Here is a 22777-nt window from a genome sequence, read left to right as displayed (position 1 = left end):
CCAGCTAGCTCTCCCTCCCAACTCCTTCTGTTTCTCTCTCGGGGCTGTGACTTGGGGAGGGTGGGCCCATCTGATGTCCTGGTGGGCCTGTGGGAAGCAGTTGACCAGGGCCTGGAGCAGCTATGGTGTAACTGCTTACTGGCATTGACGGCCAGTGGCCATGATGTGAAAAGTGCAGTCTGGCAGTGGTCACCAGACAGCCTCCTGGAAGTTGGGGGGAATGGCAGCCAGAGGGTGCCAGTGTGCTGGGCACCTTGGGGCTCTCACACTGGCCCTGGCTGCTTCGCAGTCGAACTTAGGGCACAAGGCCTCCCAGGTGTGCACCCAGGGGGAGGGGGCGGCAAGGCCGGGCTACAGTGGGAACCCCCGCCCCCCGCCTCGCCCCCACCCCGCCCCCACCCCCAGACCCTCGCAGGAGGTGCCAGGCCTGGGCCGCCCCGCCCCGGGAGCCGCGCTGGGGGCGGGGCGGGGCGTGGCGTGGCGGGGCCGGCGCAGGGTGCTGGCTGCCGGGGGCCCCAGGTCCGGGCGCCTGGCCCGCTCGCGGCCGCGTGGGAGCAGTGGGGCTCGACGGCGCGGCCGTCCGGCCGCCATGGCCGCGCACGGGAAGTTGCGCCGGGAGCGAGGGCTGCAGGCCGAGTATGAGACGCAAGTCAAAGGTGAGAGGGCGCTGGACACTCCCGGCCCGGTCCCCTGCGGAGACCCCGAAGGTCCTGGGGGAGCCCGAAAAGTCCTGAGCGTCGGCCCAGGGCCCGCTGCGCTCCCCCAGGGACCTCCAGAGGGGGTTGGGGAAGGGAACCCGAGCCCCCTACCTGCTTCTTCACGCCTCTTTGGCCTCAGCGGCCTGCTGTTCCCCCTCCCTCCCTCCCTCCCTCCTTTCCTCCCTCCCTTCCTCCCTCCCTTCCTATGGTAGTTCTGCCCTCCTTGGTTCTCCGTGCCCCTCACCTAAGGAGCCCCAAGAAGGAAAGGGGGCACCAAGGTGCACCCCAGAAAGTGGCATTCTAGCCACAGTGAGATCAAACATCTTGACTTTGCTGAGGGGAGCCGAGGAAGATGTCCGAGTACCTAGGTGGATGGATTAGTGATGGTTTTCCCCTAAAACCGCTCCAGCCCCTGTAGCCCAGGCCCTTTTCCCTCCCTTGGGCACTGAGGTGGCTACAAGTTGAAGCCTGCTGTCTCTGGGTCAAGCTGGCACGGGGAGACTTGGCCTGAGAGAGGCAACAGGGCCAGCTTTGGGCCTTTTCGGAGTAGAACTCTTTGGGTTCTGATAAACACGCTGTGCAAATCACATGCAAATCAGCTTTGCAAACTCTTAGTCAACAGCTTCTACAAGAGTCACTCAGGGTGACTCTTGCAAAGGGAAGAAGCTTTCTGGCGTCTTCAGATGTGCGACCCCATATATCACTTTCGGTCGCTCAGTTTTACTGATGAAGGAAAGTGAAGCTCAGAGAGGAGCCGTGACTTGCTCATGGTCGCACAGCACTATATATAGCTCCTAGAAAGTAGAATGAAATGACCCTCGAATTTCCTTCCAATCCAGAGATGCAGGTTCCAACATTATTAGTCAGTATGAGCAATTTACACCAAAGTACGCTCAAGTCCTCCCCGTCTGGGACGGTGGCCCGCTGCCCAGAGCCAGCTTGAGGTGACTTTGTGTGGGGTGAGCCGGCGCTCCAAGCCTTGCCTACTTCTTTTCTCAGATGAAGAGAATGGTCCCCTGTTCTGCTTCCCCCAAATGTATTGAGGCTGAAGGACTTTGGAAACTTCAGTCAGCATAGATACGAGGCCATTCATTCACATGGAAAATTGGGGTTTTGAGCAAGGATGTCTTTCAGATGTTCCTTGCCTGCTCTGGGTCTTCAATGATTTTAGCTTCTGTTCCCTGTCTCTCCCGTATCCCCCCCTCCGCCAAAAGAAACTTCCTACTGTGCTAGAAAAACAAGATCACTGTCTTGACACCCTGAATTCTGAAAGGTCAGCACAGTGGTTTGGGAGGCCATCTTTTTTGCTTTGCTTGTCAGCAGAAGTGAGACCGAATGCTTCGCTCACAGGAAGTGCTGGTGGGGCCCAGTCCCAGCTTTGCAGCTCAAGCATACGTGGATTCCATCCTTCCCTTTGACAGATGTTTTGTATGCATCGATTCTGTGCCGAGCAAAAGAGAGGCAACCCCTGCTCCCATATGGCTCATGAGTCTCGTAGGGGAGACGTACAGTAAACGACCTATCACACAACTAATTTCAATTACGATGAAAACCACTATAAAGGGAAAGCTCGGATGTCAGGAAAGGGGATGGTAAGAGGGTCAGACCTAGTTTGTTGGGGGTGGTTCCCTGATGAGTGGATCTGAGCCGAGATCTGAGCACCAGACGGTGACGCAGCCTGGAGGCTGGGGAGCTAGGTACCAGCTCGCTGTGCTCAGACCCCGAGAGCCCCATCCTCTTGACACCAGCCAGCACATATGTCCGAATCCCAGCCGACGCTTGGTTGCACTGAAGAATAAACATAACAGTTTGGTGTGCTGGCCTGTTCAGCCCCGTTCAGTGGTGATAGGTCCCCAGGGAAGAATGGCTGCAGGAGGGTGGGGCAGAGGCCAGAGGAAGGGGAGGTGAGCCGGACGTCTCGGATCTTTCTTGGAATGAAATGCTATTGACTTTTATCCAAAAAAATGTTACACTGATTGCAAGTGGTGTGGCGCCCACTCCACCTGGCCGTGGAGCTGAGAGTCAGCCACTGGAGCCTGGCCTTGGACAGTGTAAGGACACTGTCTCTCACTGGGCTCTGCCTGCTCGACCCTGGTTTCACTGACAGGAAGCCATCCCCACCCCAGCCTTCCATTTTTCCAGCTTGAGCCCTGTGTGCAGAGTGAGTGCTCCTGTTCACTAATTCCCGTGAATGCACGAGGATGGTGATCCCTGGCCCTCTCACTGAGCCGATCCCAGTGGTGGAAAGGACTGGCAGGGCTGAGGGACAGGTTATACCCGAGCCACATCTGTGGTGCCTAGAGCCAGGGAGAGGGATCCAGGGGCTGAGAATAGAAAGGGGACATTCAGGAGAAGGGAAATCAGAGGAGGAGATGGGGGTGCTGGGGAGTCACTGGCAGGACAGGAATCCAAATGGTGGCCGACCGAGCTGTCCACAGTGGAGCCCTTTTGGACAGCCACTCTCTCCTAGGCTGGCTCCCTGGTCCAAGCTCCCGACAGTCTTTGCCTGGACTGGTGCAGGAGCTGCCACCTGGGCTGGGCACTTTTCCTCTGTCACCCAATGTCTGCCTGGGCTCCGCACAGCAGCTGCTGGGGCCCTGGGACTGCAGGTGGACCACAAAGTTCCTGTGCCTGCTGCCCCTGCTCCTGCCTGCGAAGCCTGCTCCGGCCACACTGGCTCCAGCAGCCTTCACCGCCCCCTCTAGCTGAACACTCTTCCCCCAAATGTCTCCACAGCCCCTCTGTCACTTCCTTTAGCTCTCTATTCCAGTGTCGCTTCTTCCTGACTGCTCTCCTCTAGAGGAACGCCTCCCTGCCCCTACCTCTGGCTCAGATCTCCCTGTGTCCCTCTTTCAGCACCCCTTGCTCCAATGCATCCTAGTTCATGTCTGTCTGCTTTTTGTCTGTCCCCCTAGTCCCATCCCAGCTCCAGGAGGGCAGGCACTTGGTCAACCCACTTGGCCACTGTAGTTTGGTGTCTCGACCAGCTGGGTGCCTAATCAGCATTGTGCTGAATGAAGAAATTGATTGATGCCCCTCCCTGGGCACCTGGTCGGAGATGAGTGAGTGGGCGACCCGCTTGACAGAAGCCAGGACAGCACCTTATTTCCCCGGGATGCCCAGGGCTGGCCACTGGGTTGCTTCAACTTCTCATTTAGGTGGTTCTTTGCCATAGGTCTGTGTGGGGAAAGCAGCATTGCCAAATCAAGCCAGCGATAAGGTGTCAAAAGGCAGCAGCATGGGGGCCCTGGGTGTGGCTCTCTCTGCTGGGAGGAGGGTTTGGGGCGCCCTGGGGCTGGGTAATTGGGAGTCGGGACTGGGAACAGAAAACAGAACAGCTGCCTCCTCTTGTCACTTGTCAGCCCCAGCCAGCTCGCCTGGGCCTCCCTGTGGGACTGCCCTTTCCCCTTGGGGCTGAGGGCAGGCTTCCCAGCCATCGAGGCCACAGGCTGACTGCAGGTTTGGCAGCGTGCCCTGGCAGCCTCGCCCCTGCAGAGCTCTGTGTGTCTGTGTGTGTGCAGGGGAGGCTGCCCTGCCTGGGGTCCTGGGTACCCAAGGGGCAGGAAGTGGCAGGGGAAGCAACTCAGGGGCTTTCCGGGAACCGGGGAGTGATAGGAAGGCCAAGTGAAAGGTGCCTGCCGGGGCCGTGGCCAGCTGGGGCTGGGGCAGCTCTGTGCTCTTTGCTCCCACCATCCCAACCTGCTCCAGCCTCCCCTGTCCCCTGCCCCAGGATCTGTCACGCTCCCTCTCACCCTGGTCCTCTGCAGGGCTGTCCCCTCTCCCTGGAACAGCCCTTACGTTCTTCTTCAACCAGTTGGGCCTGGCGGTTTCCCTTTAGCCTCAGCCCTGAGGTCCCTTTCCTTAGGCCTGCCCTGAGCCCGGCTGGACAGCTGAGCCCGGAACTCCTCCCTGGGGGCCAGCTTTCTCACCCTCGGGGCAGACAGGATCAGCCTGAGACGCGGGCCCCTCCCCCCCTCCCTGCAGAGATGCGCTGGCAGCTGAGCGAGCAGCTGCGTTGCCTGGAGCTGCAGGGCGAGCTGCGGCGGGAGCTGCTGCAGGAGCTGGCCGAGTTCATGCGGCGCCGTGCCGAGGTGGAGCTGGAGTACTCCCGTGGCCTGGACAAGCTGGCTGAGCGCTTCTCCAGCCGAGGAGGCCGCCTGGGGGGCGGAAGCCGGGAGCACCAAAGCTTCCGGTGGGTACTGGCGGGCTGGATGGCCGTGACCTGGTCCAAGGCCCCTCTCCCGGTCTGAGTGCCCCTTTGTCCCCAGGAAGGAGCCATCCCTCCTGTCGCCCTTGCACTGCTGGGCTGTGTTGCTACAGCAGACGCGGCAGCAGAGCCGGGAGAGTGCAGCCCTCAGCGAGGTGCTGGCTGGACCGCTGGCCCAGCGCCTGAGCCACATCGCGGAGGATGTGGGGCGCATAGTCAAGAAGGCAAGGCCCCTACCCTGGGCCGGGGGTGTGTGGATGGCCTCAGGATCTAGCTGGATCCAGAGGTGCCAGGGCTGGGAGGGCACAGGAGGCCAGGCGGGCATCAGGCAGAGGGGAGCTGAGGTGTGGCAGTGGGCGTGGCCTGAGGCAGTACTGTGGTCACTCTCCTCCTCCCCAGAGCAAGGATCTGGAGCAACAGCTGCAGGAGGAGCTCCTGGAAGTGGTGTCAGAGCTACAGACGGTGAGAATACAGTCCGGCCCGCCCCAGTCAGGGGACGCCGTCACATCACATCATCCTGGGCTAGGCTCAAAGAGGAGGACTCGGTGCCCAGGAGAGACTCAGGTTTCAGGGACCACAAGCATGGCCCTCTCTCCCTGCTCTGGGCACCGGGTGGCTGGGCTGAGCACTTGCGCAGGATCTCCTAGCACTCAGGTCTGAGTCCCAGGTGGGTGGGGAGGGGGAGGGGGAGGGCTGGCTGGGGCCATGGCCTTCAGTGGGGCTGCCTGGCCCTGGGCCTCCTTGCAGGCCAAGAAGACATACCAGGTGTACCACATGGAGAGTGTGAATGCCGAGGCCAAGCTCAGGGAAGCAGAGCGGCAGGAGGGGAAGCGGGCAGGCCGGAATGCCGCCACTGCTGCCACCACCACCACCGGCACCGAGGCAGGGCCTCTCCGCAAGGGCTCCCTCAAGAAGGGAGGGCGGCTGGTGGAGAAGGTAGGCCTGGTGGGCACCTGTCTGACTCCAAAGGCTCTGGCTCCTGGTCTGTGTCCTTTTGAGTCCTTGGCCCTCACTGGGGCCTGCTGGGAGGGGGTGTGTGGAGGAGGAAGGGAGGGCTGGCTCTTGGGGGCTCCCTACGCTGGGGTGGGAGAAAGAGGGGACTGGAGAACAGTCATGAGGCCTGGAACAGCCTGCCACAGTGTCCCCCATGCTCCTAGCTGCCCCCACCCCCCTCCAGCCCAGCCTGGGCAAAGAGAGATTTGATGCTCCCAAGCCTGGGGGCCTTTCCACCCGTCATCCTTGCCTCCCAGACTGCTGTGAGATTTCAGAGGAGTAAGAAGACACGTAGGATGGGTGATTGAGGGACGTGCAGGGAGAAGTGTTTGAGGTGGTCCCTGGAAGAAGGGTGAGGACAATGAGTCTGGCAGGGTTGGGTAGGACGGCCATCAGGACTTCTGGGCCAAGTTGTTGAGGCCTGTGGGATATGGGGGGCAGCTGTCCTCATGGGAAAGGGAGGAGAGAGAGCATGTTGGGCTGTGGAGGTGGGGAGGCCAGAGACGGGGGCCAGCCAGCCTTCTGGGTGACCCTGGTGTGCTTGTCTGGTCCTGAGCAGCGTCAGGCCAAGTTCTTGGAACACAAGCTCAAGTGCACAAAGGCACGCAATGAGTACCTGCTCAGCCTGGCCAGTGTCAACGCTGCTGTCAGCAACTACTACTTGCATGATGTCCTGGACCTCATGGATGTGAGTGGTGGGGGCTGGGGCGGAGGGGGGGCACCTGGTGCTTGGAGCCTGCCCGAGCCGTGTCCCCGCTTCCTCCCCAGTGCTGTGACACGGGATTCCACCTGGCCCTGGGGCAGGTGCTCCGGAGCTACATGGTGGCCGAGAGCCGCACCCAAGCCTCCCAGATGCAGGGCCTGAGCAGCCTGGAAGAGGCAGTGGAGGCCCTAGACCCTCCAGGGGACAAGGCCAAGGTGCTGGAGGTGCATGCAGTCGCCTTCTGTCCCCCGCTGCGTTTTGACTACCAGCCCCACGAGGGGGATGAGGTGAGGGTCCCTGCCCACCCCTTAAGGCAAATGGCTTCCTGGAGACTGTAGGTAAATCAGGTCGAATGACTTCACTGAGGAGTTGAAACTCCTGAATACAGCTTCTGTCTCAGAGCCTCGTTCAATGGCCTCAAGGCCAGTGAGACTCAGAGGTTTCCCCACTTGCATTGGAAGCAAGCAGCTTGCTTCTGCAGCCCGGCCGATGAACGCACACCCCCAGTAGCACACACAACCAAGAGACCGCGGGTTCGGAGGCCAGCTGGAAGGCGGCGTGTAGCCGTCTGCGTAGTCTTCCTTCCGTGGTTCTGTGCACTTCAGACATTTCATGATGCAAACTTGCAGGAAAATCAACCGTGCCAGCAGGAAAATGTAACTAGGCACCTTTATGCACACCTCTGACCTGTTTTGTCCCTGTGTGTTTATCCTGATGACCACTGTGCATGGGCTGGCATTACACTCAGCTTTTAGTTAGTTAATTTGTGTTTTGACCAAAGTCCTGTCTAAAAGAGTCAACCATTCCTCAAGGCTGACAATGGCACACAGCACTTCTCTGACTGACCCTTTCTGTTCCTGATTCCCACTCCCCAGAAACAGCCATTTCCCAGTCTTCTAGCTGCTTCTCTCTGTGTTCAGACTGCCTGGTGCTTTTCAGCTCTCCACAGGCCCTACCGACTTCCCTGCGTGGAGGATTAAGGCTGCTCCCCACATCACCATCTCCCTGCAATACTCCTTTCCATCTATTCCACCACCAGTCAGTCTGCATTCCTGCTTCCTTCAAAGCCCTGTGCTGCAGCCCCCTAGTCCAGACTGGTCAATTTATAGGCCTGCAAAGCTGGAATCCTGTAGCTTCCCTTCCTGGTCATCCAGAGCATCCCTGCCATTCTCTCCTGCACTGGACCCTCTGTTTTCTGGACCCTGTGTCTTCCTCTTTCTTATTTATTACCCTTGTTTGGGCAGCCATCTTCCCCCCCGTACTTTCCTGACTTTGAATACCTGAAAGTGTCTGTATTCTCTCCTTGACATTGATGGTTAGTTTAGCTGGGTATGGAATTCAAGGCTGAAAATCGTTCTCCTTTTAGCATGTTAAAGGTATCACTGCAGGCTTTCCATACTTGTAGGTGAGAAGTCCAATGCCCTTCTGATTTCTGGACCTTTGTACATGATCTGTAATTTTTCTCCCTGAAGCTTTTAGGATAGTCGTTTTCCCTGGTGTAAAATTTTATGATGATATGCCTTGAGGACCCTTCTTCCTTCATGTTGCTAGGCAACCAGGGGGCCCTGTCAGTCTGGAAACTTGCATCCTAAGGTTTTGAGCTGAGATTATTCCTTTGATAATTTTTTTCTCTCAATTGTCTTTTCTCTTGCTTTCAAGAATCCTTTTTTTTTTGGAGGCATGGTAATTAGGTTTATTTGTTTGTTGGTTTGTTTGTTTATTCATTTTTTAATGGAAGCACTGGGGACTGAACCCAGGACCCAATGCATGCTAAGCACGTGCTCTACCAATTGAGCTATACCGCCCGCTCCATTAAGAATTCTTGTAATAGCATGTTAGAACTCATGGGTTGATTGTCTAATTTCCTTACCTTTTCTCTTTCCTATTTCCCATCACTATACCTTTTAATTCTGCTTTTTTTTTTCTTTTTTGTTGAGGGGAGGAAATTAGGTTTATTTATTTAATCTCTTTTAAGGGAGGTACTGGGGATTGAACCCAGGACATCATGCATGCTAAATATGCACTCTACCACTGAACTGTACCCTCCTCCCCCAATTTTGCTTTCTTAGAGATTTTTTTCAATTCTCTCTTCCAACCACTTGTTGAATTTTTCTTTAAAATTTACTTTCCAATTTTTTTGTTTCTAGGAGTTCTGTTTTGTTTTCAAAATTCCTGTTTAAAATAATCCTTTGTTCTTGTTTCATGAATACAATATCTTCTTAAATCTTTCTGAAATATTCATTTTTTTCCTCAACATTTTCTGCTATTCCCTGCATTTTCTGTTTTCTTGCTTTTTTGGGGGGGAGGTAATTAGGTTTTTATTTATTTATTTTTTAATTGGAGTACTGGGGATTGAACCCAGGACCTTGTGCATGCTAAGCATGCTCTCTACCACTGAGCTCTACCCTCCCCCTTGTTTTCTTGGTTTGATCTGTGTCTTCCATTTTAGAGCTCTCCCTCAAATGGCTGGCAATTCTTGGTCATCAGTTCATATTTAAGAAGAGGTAGGCACTGAGAGGTGGATTTGCTACTTGATGTGTGTGAACAGAGCTTGTCAGTGGGTTTCCCCATGGGGTGGCTAGGCAGGGACTCCCACACCATGGGGACCTGGGGGGGTCTCCTACAAGGCTGCTAGATAGAACTCGCAGGACTTGGGGACTTAGGGGAGGGGCTTGGCTTAGGCTTGAATGCTGTCAGGGAGCCAGAGTTGCTCTGACTGGGTGTCTTAATAAATCTTATCTAGGGGATGGGGCAGGGCTGAATAAAAGGAGGCTGAAGCTGTCATCAGTGAGGAAAGAACTGTCACTCTTATTACCCAGGACGCAGGGAGGTTTGGTCATTTTTGTGGCTTGGGCAAAGGTCTTGTTTCTGTCTGGGCTTGAACATGCTGATGAGGTGATCTTGTTTTTGTCTTCATGGGCACAGAGTGGCTTTGCCTGGTGTTGATGCTCTGTGACGTCCCTTATGTGCAACATGGTGACACCGAGGCGTGGCTGAGCCCCTGGCTGCTGCACTGCCCCCCGCCAGTGGGGAGCTACACCCCCTCCTGCAGCTGCAACTAGTGTCCCTGGGGCCAGAGCCCCCTGATTTATCCTTTCCAGAGAGCACATTTCTAGTTTCCTGCTAATTGTGTGAATTTGAGGGGGTGGGTCTTCTAATATCAGTGTTTCCTAGGGCCTGGATAGAAATTTTAGAATTGTGGTAAAATATATCTAAGATTTAGCACAGTTCACTGGCATGAAGCACCTTCACTTTCTTATCCTCCAAACTGACTCATTTTGTGCCCCTGAAACGCTGACTACCCCAGGCCTTGGCCCCCACCCTCCTACTCTCTGTCTCTAGGAATCCGGCTCCTTTAGGCACCTCATACAAGTGCAATCATATACTATTTGTCCTTTTGTGACAAAAGGTTGATTTCACTGAGCATAATGTCCTTAGGGTTCACCCACTTGGAAACATATATCAGAATTTCCTCCTTTTTTTTTTAACAGCTGAATAACATTCCATTGTATGGATAGACCCCGCTTTGCTCCTCTGGGTTTCATCCGTGGGCACTGGGGTCGCTTCCACCCTTGCGCATGCAAGCAGAGCAGCCGAGGGGCCGTGCTCCAGCCTCGGTGTGCACAGCTGTGCTCCTTTCTCCTGGGAAGGTGTCCTTGCCGAGCTTCAGAACTGCGGGTACTAAGTGTCAAGGCTGCTGAGCCTGTGCATCAGCCAACAAGGAGCAAAAGTGTGCCCTGGAGCACTCCATGCCTGCTGCCCAGCCCGCCCCCTCGCCCCTCACCATGCCGGAGCTCCCAGTCCTCAGCCCCCCTGGATGCTGCCCCCTGCAGGTGGCTGAGATCCAGGTTGAGATGGAGCTGCGGGATGAGATTCTGCCCAGAGCCCAGAACATCCAGAGCCGCCTGGACCGACAGACCATCGAGACGGAAGAGGTCTGAGCAGCCTGGCCCCTGGGAGGGAAGGGACCTGGAGACGTGGAGCCAGGTGGCTGTGGCCTCCCCTCCCTCTTCCTTCTGACTTGGACTTCCTGCCCGCCACTTCTTCCTGCCCTGGCGCTGCCCCTCCCCAGGTGAACAAGACGCTGAAGGCCACACTGCAGGCCCTGCTGGAGGTAGTGGCATCAGAGGACGGGGACATGCTCGACTCCTTCCAGACCAGTCCGTCCACAGAGTCCCTCAAGTCCACCAGCTCCGACCCGGGTGCTCGGCAGGCCAGCCGGAGGCGGGTCCAGCAGCAGGAGACTGAGACTTTCTATGTCACAGTGAGGGCTGGGCCTCGGGCTGGGAGGGCAGGGGCGGGACCCAGGGAGGGCCCGGAGCCGGCTCAGAAACTTTCGGCTCTTCTTGGGGCTTCCCAGAAACTCCAGGAATACCTGAGTGGACGGAGCATCCTTGCCAAGCTGCAGGCCAAACATGAGAAGCTGCAGGAGGCCATTCAGCAAGGTGGGCCCCGCTCCCAGCCCCAACACCTGTGCCTCTCTACCCAGAGAGGTTGGTTGGCGTGCAGGAAATAACCCAGTGAGGATCCGGGCCTTGGTCTGCCCCTTTGTCTTGCCGCTGCCTGTGGCCTTCAGGCCACACCTTTCCCTTTGCGGTGCATTGAGGGACCTCCCAGCCTGAGAGGCACAACCCTGTTTTCTCCTCCCCAGGTGACAAGGAGGAGCGGGAGGTGTCCTGGTGAGTCCTTTGTGAAGGGCTGCTTTGTTCCTAGGAGCTGCAGTGTCCCCACCTCCCTTCTTGGGGCCCAGCTCCGCTGTTCCTTCTTCTATGGTCTCGGTTTCCCACTTTGCTCTGTGGGTTCTGGAACAACCCACAAGCTCTAGCGTCCTGTTTGGCTGGGCTGGGGGAGGTTGGGACAGCCTATTCTCCACACCCACCCCCCTCAGAACCAGCTCCTGTTCACCACAGGACTCAGTACACACAGAGAAAATTCCAGAAGAGCCGCCCCCCTCGTCCCAGTTCCCAGTATAACCAGAAGCTCTTTGGGGGAGACATGGAGAAGTTTATCCAGGTACTTGCTTTGCCTCACCCTCTCCCTGCATTTCTGGTCCCTCTCCAGCCCCGGGCCCCCTCTGTGGCCTGCCTGTGGCCTCAGTATCCTCTGTGGCTGACCTCTGGTCTCCTCCCGGGTGGGCCTTTGTCAGGCCTGCGCTGATCAAAGGGTGCCACCCTAACAAGGATCAGAAAGCTCCAGGTGGCGGCGTTTAGAGGGCCGAGGAGTTGAGTGAGTTAACACAAGGGTGCCGGCAGGCCCCACTTCTGGGGACTAGACGGCGAAATAAGGGAAGCAAGGACGGTCAGAACAGAAGAAATAATGCTATCATGTGCAGTGATGTGATTCCGTAGGTGACCACTCAAGAGAATCAACAGATTATTTCAGTGAACAAATTTGAGTTTCATGACATTGTTTGATTCGAGGTCAACATACAGAGTTTCATTGTGTTTCACATGCCAGCAATAAAGAGTTAGCAGATACCATGTAAGGCATGGCCAGTGGTGGTACCCGGGCTGTCAGACACCTGGGCGTGGATGTCACAGGCCATGTTGTCCAGCAGCATAACTCGATGTTAAGAGAAAATAAAAGCGAGTGAGTGAGCTGGTGGGCTGTGTGCACAGTGACATGGACACCCTCTCTGTCCCTGTCCCCAGAGCTCAGGGCAGCCCGTGCCCCTGGTGGTGGAGAGCTGTGTCCGCTTCATTAACCTCCATGGTGAGGAAGACCTGGGCCCCCTGCCACCGGCCTGGCCCCTGATCCTGGAGGGAGTGGAGCAGAGACTCAGTGACCACGGCTCTTCGTCTTCCCGCAGGCCTGCAGCACGAGGGCATCTTCCGGGTGTCGGGTGCCCAGCCCCGGGTCTCAGAGATCCGTGACGCTTTTGAGAGAGGTGGGGACGGGTGGGGTGGGGTGGGAGGTGGGGGGTGCTGGTAGAGTAGGTGTGATCGGCCTTCTGGCCCCCTCCCCCACCATGCTACCGCCAGGAGAGGACCCGCTGGTGGAAGGCTGCACAGCCCGGGACCTGGACTCAGTGGCAGGGGTGCTGAAACTCTACTTCCGGAGCCTGCAGCCCCCGATATTCCCCCCAGACCTCTTTGGAGAGCTGCTGGCTTCTGCAGGTGAGGCTAGGGCCCGAGGTGGGCCCTGTGGGACGGGTGCCTCCCCAGTGGCCAGGGCTGCGCTCACCAGCTTCTCTCTGGGGGGATGGCCTTGGCCGCAGAGCTGGAGGCCGTGGCTGAGCGGGTGGAGCACGTGAGCGGCCTCCTGGCCCAGCTGCCCGGATCGGTGCTGGTGGTCCTCCGCTACCTCTTTACCTTCCTCAACCAGTGAGTGCTTCTTGAGGGGCGAGGGCAGCCGGGGCGGGGGCCCCAGTTGGCTGACGGTGGGGGCAGTCCTGGGGGCACGGGGCGGAGAGCTCCCTGCCTATGACCATGTGTACCCCCAGCCTGGCCCAGTATAGCGACGAGAACATGATGGACCCGTACAACCTGGCAGTGTGCTTCGGGCCGACGCTGCTGCCAGTGCCTGCTGGGCAGGACCCAGTGGCCTTGCAGGGCCGGGTGAACCAGCTGGTGCAGACGCTCATCTTGCAGCCCGCTCGGGTCTTCCCACCCCTGTCCCTGCTGCCTGGCCCGGTCTATGAAAAGTGTATGGCGCCACCTTCTGCCAGCTGCCTGGGGTACGCTCTTTGTGCTTCCTGGAGTGGAGGTCCAGTGGAGGGGAGACCCCTTGTCTGCTCATCCATCTTGCTCTGCTTTGGACTTCAGGGATGCCCAGCTGGAGGGCCCAGCGGGGGAGAATGAGCCAGAGCTGGAAGCTGGGACCCTGGCCCTTGAGGATGGTGAGGGGGACAAAAAGGAGGGCCCCCCCATCCCTGCCCCGGGTGCCCAGTACACCCCCTACTCGGATCCCCTCTCCTCCCCAGACCTGGAGGGGGTCGTGGAGGCTGTGGCCTGCTTTGCCTACACGGGCCGCACGGCGCAGGAGCTGAGCTTCCAGCGCGGGGATGTGCTGCGGCTGCACGAGCGGGCCTCCCGGGACTGGTGGCGGGGAGAGCGTGCTGGGGCCCGGGGACTCATTCCACACAAGTACATCACACTGCCGGCAGGGTGAGTGAGCGATGCCCACCCTTCCCGGAGGCTCACTTCCCCTTCTCCTTTCACCCAGGTTGCTGGCTCTTCCCCCACCCCGAGTCCCAGCTTCATTCCTTCGGCCTGGGGTGGCCCAGGGGGTGCCTTTCTTACCAGTTCTGGCTGGCACTGAGCCGTCTGGTCCCTGAGCCTAGGCCCAGAATGAGCATTCTCATCAGGCCGTCTTTCTGACCCCAGGGCAGAGAAGTTTGCTGCGGGCCAAGGGCTGCAGGCCTCAGGGGAGCTGGTGAGCAGTCCCGAGGGCCTCCCAGCTGTGGAATTTGTCCAGAGGTGAGGATGGGCAAGACAGCCCCTCCAGAAGACCCCTTCTGCTGGCCCTGCTGGCCCACCCCAGCCTGAGCCCTGCTGTGGGGGCGAGGCGGGTCCCAGGCAGCAGGCCCTGGGCCAGGTGGGAGGGGGAGGGGGTCAGGCTTTAGCTACAAGAAGCGGGACCAGTCTCAGTTCCCTTTCCCTCAGCCACGCCCCAGAGGGGAGAAGCCATTGCAGGTAGTGTGGGGACTTCCAAGGGCCCCTCCAGGCTCACTGCCTGTGCCCTGCAGGCCAGAGCCATGCACCCCACCCGAGGCCCCTCTGGGCACACCCGGGGGCCCTTCTGGACACAGACGGCACTGCTTGGTCCTGACATCCCCAGAGCGACACGTGGAGGTGGATAAGGTGAGAACTGGGACAGGCTATGTGGCAAGTGGGGGAGCACTGCTCCTGGGTGAGGCGTCTCTCCTTCCCCTCATGAGCCAAACTCTTCCCTCCTGAGGTGCAAGTCTGACCTCAGACAAGCCATCTGAGCCCAGCCTAAGGAGGGGCAGGCCAGCAAGGGTATGAGGGCAGCAGGGAAGGGGGGCCTGGACAGGGTAGAGGGGGGACATGGGGGCTCGCACATTTGGGCTTCACGTTTGGGTCTCGAGTGGGAAGTGGTGAGTGGTGTAGGCAAGGGGCTTCTGGGCAGGCTTCAAGGCTGGCATCGAGAGCCAGGCTATGTAACAGGCGGTGACATGGCAGGTGCTTGGCGAGCCAGGGAGGATGAAGGGGACAGACAGGAAAGAGGCTGGGGGAGATGACTGATGGAGGAGCCGGGCAGGGTCGTGGTTCTTAGGGAGAGAGAGTGAGTGCTGGTTGCGGCTCAGGTGCAGCCTGGGGAGACCCAGCTCCCTGCTCTGTCCACTGGGCCCAGCGCCCCCACCTGCGGGCTCCCAGTGAGCACCACTGGGCTGAGACCGAAGCCCCAGCAACAGTCTGGGCAGGAGGATAGATGGCAAGAGCATTCTGTGTCCTGGGTGTGGCCCAGCGGCCGGGTCTGGGAGCCCAGGGGCAGAGGTGTGACCTGGGCTGTCGGGTGTGGTGGCCAGGGGAGCCAGAGCCAGGCGGTGTGGGAGGTAGGGCAGCTGGGAGACCCCAGGGCAGGCAGGCAGCTGGGGAACCCTAGTCTGGGAGTCCGGGCACACTGGTGGCCCCTGAAGCCGGGGGTGGTGGCTGTGATCTCAGCCAAGGAGAGAGTGGGCGTGAGAGGAAGAGGGGGACCCGGGCCCAGCCAGAGCACCCCCACTTCAGGGCTGGGCTGAGGATTGCTGTTCCCAGAGGAGCTGTGACAGCCACACTAAAAGTGTCAGGAGCGAAACCGGACCAGGGAGGGGTGGCAGCTGCAGGTCCCACAGAGAGGAGGGGCCTGGGGACAGGCGGTGGCCGAGGACTTTGTTTTTGAGTGGGGAGGAGTTCAGGTAGAGGCTTGGGCAACAGAGGGCAGGAGGATCTCACTCCTGGGTTGGTTGGCAACATTGATGGGGGTGGGGGGACTGGCTGTGCAGGTAGGGCTGCTCTCACCAGAAGCCCTCCCTTTCCCTCCTCTTTTCCAGGCGGTGGCACAGACCATGGACTCTGTGTTTAAGGAGCTCTTGGGAAAGACCGCAGTCCGTCAGGGCCTTGGGCCAGTGGCCACCAACTCCCCTAGCCCTGGGCCCTGCAGCCCGAAGCCAGCTGCCTGCAGCCGCTTCGGCAAGAACAAAGGCTTCTCCCGTGGCCCTGCGGCCCCAGCCTCCCCCTCAGCCTCTCATCCCCAGGGCCTGGACTCACCCCTCAAGCCGCACTGAGGCGGCTGCCGGTCCCTCTGCAGGCCCCGCCCCGCCCTAGGTGGCCACTGGCGAGTCTGGCCACAGTCCCCAGGCCCTTTGCTTCTCCCTGGCCCTGTCCAGCCTGCCTGCTCATGACGCTTTGCAGAGAGGAGGACGTGGCTGCCCCAGCCCACCCCTGGCTCCCCTGCCCTGGCTCTGGAAGGCGGCCAATGAGGGAGGCTGGCGGCAGGCCTCTCCTGGGCCTGGCCGTGAGGGCTCGTCGGTGGTGGTCAGGTGGTGGGCGCCCTTGCTCAGCCCAGGGCGCTAGCCTGGTAGGGGTTGGCAGGTGTTGGCTGCCGTTCATAAAATCCTGTGCGTTGACTCCCCCATGTGAGCCAGCTCTCTGTCTTGGGGGTTAGACAGGTGGGTACAGGGCCAGCCCCCTGGCCCCCCAACTTCTCAAGGCCAGATAGTGGGGCGCTCAGCAAAGATGGCAGGTTAGGAACAGCTTCTGCAGGGGGTTCCTTGGCACAGGGCTATGTGGGTCGGGGACCTGCACATTGGAAGACCCAGTCGCCTGAGTGCTGGGTTCCAGAGATGTGCACATGTCTGTGGGTGTGGGAGAGGTCTAAGACTTTCCATGCTGCCCCCACACCCAGTGTTATCCTGATCTAAGGAAACTCGCCAGGTGGAAAATGAATTGGAACTTTTATGAGAGAGAGTGAGAAGGGAGGGCAGAGGGGGACTAGGCAGGTGGAGAAAGGAAGGTCCCCTGGCCCCACCCCCTCTCCTTCCTCCTGGGCTCCCTGAGACGCACTGATTGGGCCGGAAGCCATACGCCACCCCCAGACCCTGCAGCCTATTGCTGTGGCCCCTCCCCACACCTGGTGCCAAGGAGCTGTTCTCCGGCCCCTCATAATCACAGAGCCAATTCCCGATGGGCACCCCCTCTCCCAGTGGCTCCCAGGCTAGCCCCAGGCAGGCAGCTGAGCTTCATGGAGCCTCTGGAAGGAAGGCACCCAGTGGCTTCTCAGGAGGAGGTGTCTTTGGGCAGGAAGGAGCTGGCAGTGGCGCAGGACACATCCTGGGGCCCCAGGCTGGGCCGGGTGCGCCTGCAGGCGCAGCAGAGCAGACTCCGCAGCTCCGAGGAGACGCTGCTGCTGAAGGAGGCGTAGATCCAGGGATTGGTACAGCTGTTGAGACTGGCCAGCAGCATGAGCAGCACGAAGGGGGGCCCTGTGTAGGTGGAGGAATCCTCTCTGGGGCTGTGTGCCCGGGGAAGGGTGTGAGCCCACGTGCCCGCTATGGGCTAGCAGTCCACATAAGCACTCGTGGCTGGATGAGTTGGGGGTTGGGGGAAGCAGGGCGGTAAAGGTACCCATGCTGCCAAGCCCGAGTGGCCCCCACGGCCCAACCACAACCACACCCACCTTCTTGAGGTGCCTCTGGGTCCCACGCTGCCCACAGCTGCACAAGGAAGAAGGGCGCCCAGCACAGCACGTACACGATCACGATCACCAGGGTCATCCTCACGGTCTTGGCCATGGCGGCCGACACCCGGGCTCCCTCGGTGGGACTGCCAGTCCGGCGCCCTCCACGGTGCCCACCAGCCCTCTCTGCTGGCCCTGGCACCAGGCTGGCATGAATCTCCCGGAAGATGAGCACCTGGCAGGCGGTGATGCCCAGTGCAGGTGCCACAAACACCACTAGGGCAATCCAGGTGACGTAGGCACGGAGGCCCCAGGGCTCGGCAAAGCGGGCCCAGCAGTCGAGGACCCCGCTGCCATCGCCCACGTCGCGCTGGGCAAAGATGAAGAGTTGGGGCAGGCTGAGAAGAAGCGAGAAGGCCCAGGCCACCAGCACTGGCCGGTTCCAGTGAGCTCCACCTCCATGGCGGTATGCCAGCATGGGGCGGCAGATGGCGCGGTGGCGGTCCAGAGTCATGGCCAGGATCATGTAGGAGGAGGCATACATGCCTACCATCTGCAGGTACTTGACAGCCCGGCACAGGGCGTCAGGCCCACGGAAGCGGTCGGTGGCATCCCAGGCCAGCTGGGGCAGCACTTGGAACAGAGCCACGGTCAGGTCAGCCAGGCACAAGTGGCCGATGAAGACATGCATGGGTGCCCAGCGGCCCCGCCGGCCCCGGCGCACCAGAGCCCCTAGCACCAAGCCGTTGCTCAGGGCCACGGCCACGAAGACCGTGGAGAGCAGGGCCAGCTCTGCCTGGACTAGCAGCGGGTCCCGGGTGTCCAGCGGCTCCTTCTTGCTGCTGTTGCTGGGTGGGCTAGGCTGAGAGAGGGGCCAGGGCACAGCTGGGCAGGGGTTGGGGGGAGAGGGCCAAGTTAGAGCTCAAGGAGTTTCCAACTGGTCAGGTAGAGCTAGTGGCCCAGGCAACTGCCAGCCTGGGACTTCTGCTTCCCTCCAGCCCCCCACTTCCTGGCTCCTAGGCCTGCAGCAGGACACACAACATTACCCCCAACCTTGTGTGGTAGGGAGGGAAGGCCAGCATCCCCAGCCCCCAGCCCTATAGGGCCCTGCCCTCCCCTCCCTGCATCAGCCACCTGGAGCAGAGGGTAAAGGAGGTCTCTGAAAGAGGGGCTTTGGGGCTTTATCCCACCCTACTCGGCCCACCAGGCTCATCCCAGTTGCGAGGGGTTGGGGGATGGGGAGGGGCTGGTGGCAGGAACCTTACCTGAGGCGGTGGATGCCATGAGCATGGTGGGGCTGGGCAGGTGTCCTGAGCGCCTGGAGGAGATAGGGTGGGGAGGTCAGCCTCAAACAAGCAGCCCTGCTGCCCAGAGTCTCTGGATAGAGGTCCTTAGAGAGGTGCCAGGGTGGTGGGGTGGGGGTCTAGCCTGTGCGTACAACTGCGTGCGTGTGTGCATGTGTGCATGTGTGCACGTGTGTGTATTCCTGAGATCAGGCACCAGGGGTACACCCTTAGCCTGATCAAGGTTGGTGAGGTCTGGCCACTGAGCCCGACATGGACCTCAGAGCTCTCCCAGGACTGGGCAGGGGAAGATGGAGAGAGGGACAGTCAGACAGGTGAACCAAGCCTAAAACCCGCCTAGGCAGCCCATGAGACCCAAGGCAGACATATAGACCCCTTTGCCCTGACAGAGGCCAAGACAGGTGGCCATAGGAGGGCTGGGGACCAGGTGGGAGGGCCGGTGTGCCCCCTGACTGCCCCTTACCTGGTCAGGCTCCCGGGCTCCTGGGCAGCTGGGCGGCAGCGGGCGCAGAGGTGGCCCAGGAGCTCAGATCTGCTTTCCATCGCCTGCCCCGCCCCAGCCCGGCCTCTGGGAGTGACCTGCCCAGGAGGGGACTTCCTCCCCGTCTCCGGGCCTCCAGCCTCTGGGCTTCTGGCACCGGGAAGTAGGCTCCTGGCCTCCTCTGCTTCCCTTCTTGGCCCCAGTCATCCCAGGTCTGTCCCCAGGACTCCTTTCTCCCCTGAGCCCTGTGGAGCTGGTGGCCAGCTTGGCTCAGCTGCAGCTGGCTGTGCCCCCCAGCCCCACTGCCCCCCCTTCCACCAGGCCCACCTTATTAGAATGCTGGGGAAATTGAGAGCAGAGATGGGTGGGACTGGCTGGGGATCAAACAGCTTTTTTGAGGCAAAGCTTGACTCCACTTTCCCAAGCCAGGTGCCTCCTTTGGGCCCTGGCTGGTGAGGAAGGGGTGAGGGCTCAGGAGGTCCCCACTACATGCAGAGCCTGCCAAGGCCCCTCCCACTCCTCAATTAGGGACAGGAAGGGAGGGGGTGGGGCAGGCTCAAGATGAGGCTTAATATGCCCCTGTGAGAGCCAGCTTCCTCCCATGGGCTCTGTGGGAGCCAGGGACACCCCACCCTTTTCCTCCTTCCCCATCTGCAGCTACCTGTCCTGGAGGGAGGGGCTCAGAGCTTCTGTACCCACGCACATTCCAGGCTCCCTCCCTCTGTCTCTCTCACACATACACACAGACACACACAGACACACGCGCACACACACACAGAGACACGCACACAGAGACACATATACATACATACACACATGTACACACGTGCGTCCTCACATACATGAAACAGCCACATGCCCACGTACCCACAGAAGCACAGACAGACACACATTCATGTTCTGCGCACTGTGTGAGGAGTGGTGAGCCTCCTACCAGGGCTTCAGGACTGGGCCTTCCCTCCTTCCTCTCCCCTCCTCAGGCTCCAGGATCCCCTCCCCTCTCCAGGCTCCAGCCCATCCTTTCCCCCATCCTGGCACCCTCTTTACCCTCCCTATCCCAGCTCTTGCCACAGGCCCTGGCCTCACTTAGCCTAGTCCGACCCAGCCCAGTCGAAGGCAGTGGCCTGCATGCCGCCCAGAATCTGGCTCTGGGCTGAGATTGGCCCTTTCTTCCTGTTTGTCTGTCTTCTCTGTTGACCTGCAAGGCTTGAGGCCAAACAGCCTTTCACAGACCAGTCCCAAGTACAGCCAAGGCCAAGGCCTCCTCTTCCTGGCCAGAGAGTCTGGTGGTGCTGGCCAGAGACCTCGGGGCGGGTGTCTTACACACTCACCACAGCCCCACCCTACACACTGCACACCAGCTTGATGCACACACGGCGCACACGCCGCTGCACACGTGCTACACATAGAGCACACACAGGGCACACAGTGCACACATGCATGCTGCTCATACACACACTGGCACATACGTGCCGCCATCATGTGCTTGTTGATCATGTTTTTTGCTCAACTATTTGGAACTAGTTTTCAGAACACCCACAGCCCACGTCTCAACACTTTAGCCGTGCCTCCTAAGAACAAGAACATTCTCCCTTTCTCCCCATAACCACAGGAGCCTAGAAATGACTTTTCTCTTGCCTTCCAGATCAACAAAAATGGTAGAAAGTGGAGTTCCTGGGCAAGATTCTAGAACAGATTTTCCAAGGGAAAGCTGTGAACCACTGGGAAAAAGTCACACCGCACCCAATATATCCTTCCTTCCTTCCTTGTGCCCTGCTCCCCCCTTCCCTCCCCCCCACCCCCTTGTACCTCCTGGGAGTGGCCACATGGGGCCCCAGTCCCCAGAATCTCCCAGCCTGGCAGGTGAGATGGGACCTCCCTTGTCCCCTGGGGGAACTGAGGCTCCTGAAGAAGAGTGCCTGTCCCCAGCTGGGCGACCTTGGACAGGCTGTGGCCAGTGCTGTGTGACTCAGCTCCCGCCTCTGTAAAATGGGGATCTAACGATTGAAAGCTGCCTGGTGGCGTTAGGATGGGCAGAGACCTGGGGAGACGAGACGAGGGTGGTGCTGGAAGCTGGGGAGGGAAGCTCCCGGGAGGGGTCGAGGAGGCAACGCCAGCCTCGAGGGGCAGAGAGGTGATCGGCTCCCCCTGGGTCTCTCTGCCTGGACCGGAACGAGGTCATGCAGGACTGTATCCCAAAGGAGAGCTGGCGCGGGGCCGGGACCATCCCTGCACTCCTTGTTTCCTGTTGTTGAGTCAGGCGAAAAGTCTCCGGGAAACCCTCCCGCGCGGTTTTCTCCAGGATCCCAGCAAGGGGAGGGGTTTGGTCCACACCAAGGCCACAACAAGTGTTGGGGACCTCTGAGAGAAACCGAGAGCCCCCAAGGCAAGAGGGTGTGCTGGGGAGAGAGTCTGGCTTCTGGCAAGAGGCTGGGCCAGGCTGGGCTGAGTCCCCTGCCTGCAGCAAAGAACCGATCAGAGGCCAGAGGCCCCAGCCACCCCATTGGGGACCAGAAAGATAGGGCTCAACAGCAGTTCATGGAAGAAATGCTGCCCGGCGTATTCACCCCTGGGCCGTGCGAGCCGGCAGGCAGAGGCAGCACAGGGCTGCTCAGAAGCCTCCACCCTCTGCGCAGCCTGAACTGATGGCAGGGCACCTACCTGGAGGGGGCTTCCCTGACCCCACTCCTTGCATGGGAAGATCCCCGGGCCTGCCTCCCTGAGCCAGGCAGATGGGCAGGGGCCCGGAGAGGAGAGAGAAAGATAGATCCCTGAAAAAGTGTTGAAGGAGGTGGCTGAACAAGTCCACGCCCATCTCAGGGAGCACTGGGAAGCTGGTTCTGGAAGGTGAGAGAAGGACTTGGCCTTGGAGCTGTCACTTAGTCTCAGGGGGCCTCAGGCCCAGGGCAGGACTGAGCAGATGCCCTCCGCATCCTTCCTCCTCCTCCCGGTGCAGCTCCCTCTTCCCTGCCAAGTACCATCTCCCTCTAGGACTACATTTGCAGAAAGGGTTCTGTGTGGGGCCTAGGTGTGGGCCTGTGTCTCTGCCAGCCCAGTGTCTGAGCAGAAGAGAACAGGAGGCCCTTGCCAGCGGTGACAACCCCCTAGTAAAACACGTCTCTCGCAAAGGAAGGAGGTTTTGTGCGCTGGCAGCTCTGCAGTCCTCTTGCAGCTGACAGGAGGGAAAGCAAGGCTTACAGAAGGATGTGCCTTCAGACTGAAGCAGCACTAAAAGCACCCTGAATCAAGATGAATGGGAAACCATCCCAATAAACACATTTTGGATGAAAAAATGTTTTAGCACAGGGAACTATATTCAGTAACCAGAACCATTTGCTCAACCAGTGTCGACATAGGACCTGCTCCGGGGAGTGCAGTCCTGGGGGGACAGGCAGTGTGGATGGAGAGGAAAGGCACTTCTCAGGGATGGAAGAGAAAGAGGAGCCAGCCAAGGACATGAAGACAGAGTGATGAAAAAGCCAGGAGAAGTCCAGGGGCGCACAGGTTCGCGAGGCTGGGAGGGGAGGCAGTATGTTTTATTTGGTGGACATGCTGAGAATTTGAGCCCAGGAGACGGCGTCTCAAGAGCCCTGAGGGACTTTTCCAAAGAGGTCCCGGAGGAGCCAGGATGTATAGGAGTTTTTGCAAAAAAAAAAAAAAAAAAAGGTAGTCAGAACATCAAAAGATTACTGTTAATTAAAGGAAAAACAGACATCTGAAGTTAAGGAATTTCGCAGTTTTCTTTGTATGGGAAGAAGCAAGAGACTGGGC

General features: G+C 59.2%; 2 protein-coding genes across 5 annotated transcripts; one reads left to right on the top strand and one right to left on the bottom strand.

The window, feature by feature from the left end:
• Positions 1 to 491: 491 nt before the first annotated feature.
• ARHGAP4 (Rho GTPase activating protein 4) lies at positions 492 to 16180 on the top strand. 2 transcript variants are annotated; one of them, XM_032474880.1, is made up of 22 exons: positions 492 to 656; positions 4683 to 4890; positions 4967 to 5129; positions 5305 to 5559; positions 5653 to 5841; positions 6458 to 6586; positions 6667 to 6888; positions 10435 to 10536; positions 10674 to 10865; positions 10962 to 11046; positions 11253 to 11280; positions 11512 to 11614; positions 12253 to 12313; positions 12411 to 12488; positions 12583 to 12717; positions 12819 to 12924; positions 13044 to 13277; positions 13366 to 13439; positions 13524 to 13707; positions 13927 to 14019; positions 14289 to 14403; positions 15597 to 16180. In XM_032474880.1, the coding sequence occupies exons 1-22, from the start codon at positions 590 to 592 to the stop codon at positions 15828 to 15830; spliced, it is 3057 nt and encodes a 1018-aa protein (XP_032330771.1). In that variant the 5' UTR covers positions 492 to 589; the 3' UTR covers positions 15831 to 16180. The 2 variants fall into 2 exon arrangements, with proteins under 2 accessions (XP_032330771.1, XP_032330772.1); XM_032474881.1 differs by having other exon boundaries at positions 493 to 656; positions 5305 to 5367.
• Positions 16181 to 16482: 302 nt separating this feature from the next.
• AVPR2 (arginine vasopressin receptor 2) lies at positions 16483 to 19440 on the bottom strand. Of its 3 annotated transcripts, none has more exons than XM_032474884.1 (4): positions 19334 to 19440; positions 18487 to 18539; positions 17222 to 18106; positions 16483 to 17056 (listed from the first exon to the last, which is right to left on the bottom strand). In XM_032474884.1, exons 2-4 carry the CDS (start codon positions 18509 to 18511, stop codon positions 16785 to 16787), a joined length of 1182 nt encoding a protein of 393 aa, XP_032330775.1. In that variant the 5' UTR covers positions 18512 to 18539; positions 19334 to 19440; the 3' UTR covers positions 16483 to 16784. The 3 variants fall into 3 exon arrangements, with proteins under 3 accessions (XP_032330775.1, XP_032330773.1, XP_032330774.1); XM_032474882.1 differs by lacking the exon at positions 19334 to 19440 and adding an exon at positions 18989 to 19188; XM_032474883.1 differs by lacking the exon at positions 19334 to 19440 and adding an exon at positions 18989 to 19173 and having other exon boundaries at positions 16483 to 17027.
• Between the last annotated feature and the right edge of the window lie 3337 nt (positions 19441 to 22777).

This window comes from Camelus ferus, chromosome X (assembly GCF_009834535.1).
Source record: "Camelus ferus isolate YT-003-E chromosome X, BCGSAC_Cfer_1.0, whole genome shotgun sequence".
Classification (NCBI taxonomy): domain Eukaryota; kingdom Metazoa; phylum Chordata; class Mammalia; order Artiodactyla; family Camelidae; genus Camelus; species Camelus ferus.
The sequence above is the reverse complement of the archived record's forward strand: the minus strand, read 5'-3'. Positions and strand labels throughout refer to the sequence as shown.

Bases quoted from the DNA above. Each gene is read 5' to 3' on its own strand.
- ARHGAP4 (XM_032474880.1), top strand. From the start codon at position 590: ATGGCCGCGCACGGGAAGTTGCGCCGGGAGCGAGGGCTGCAGGCCGAG. The intron at 5,130-5,304 runs GCAAGGCCCCTA...CCTCCTCCCCAG, and splicing joins TGGGGCGCATAGTCAAGAAG to AGCAAGGATCTGGAGCAACA. The intron at 14,404-15,596 runs GTGAGAACTGGG...CCTCTTTTCCAG, and splicing joins GACACGTGGAGGTGGATAAG to GCGGTGGCACAGACCATGGA.
- AVPR2 (XM_032474882.1), bottom strand. From the start codon at position 19,068: ATGGAAAGCAGATCTGAGCTCCTGGGCCACCTCTGCGCCCGCTGCCGC. The intron at 18,540-18,988 runs GTAAGGGGCAGT...TATCTCCTCCAG, and splicing joins GAGCCCGGGAGCCTGACCAG to GCGCTCAGGACACCTGCCCA. The intron at 18,107-18,486 runs GTAAGGTTCCTG...ACCCCTGCCCAG, and splicing joins CATGGCATCCACCGCCTCAG to CTGTGCCCTGGCCCCTCTCT.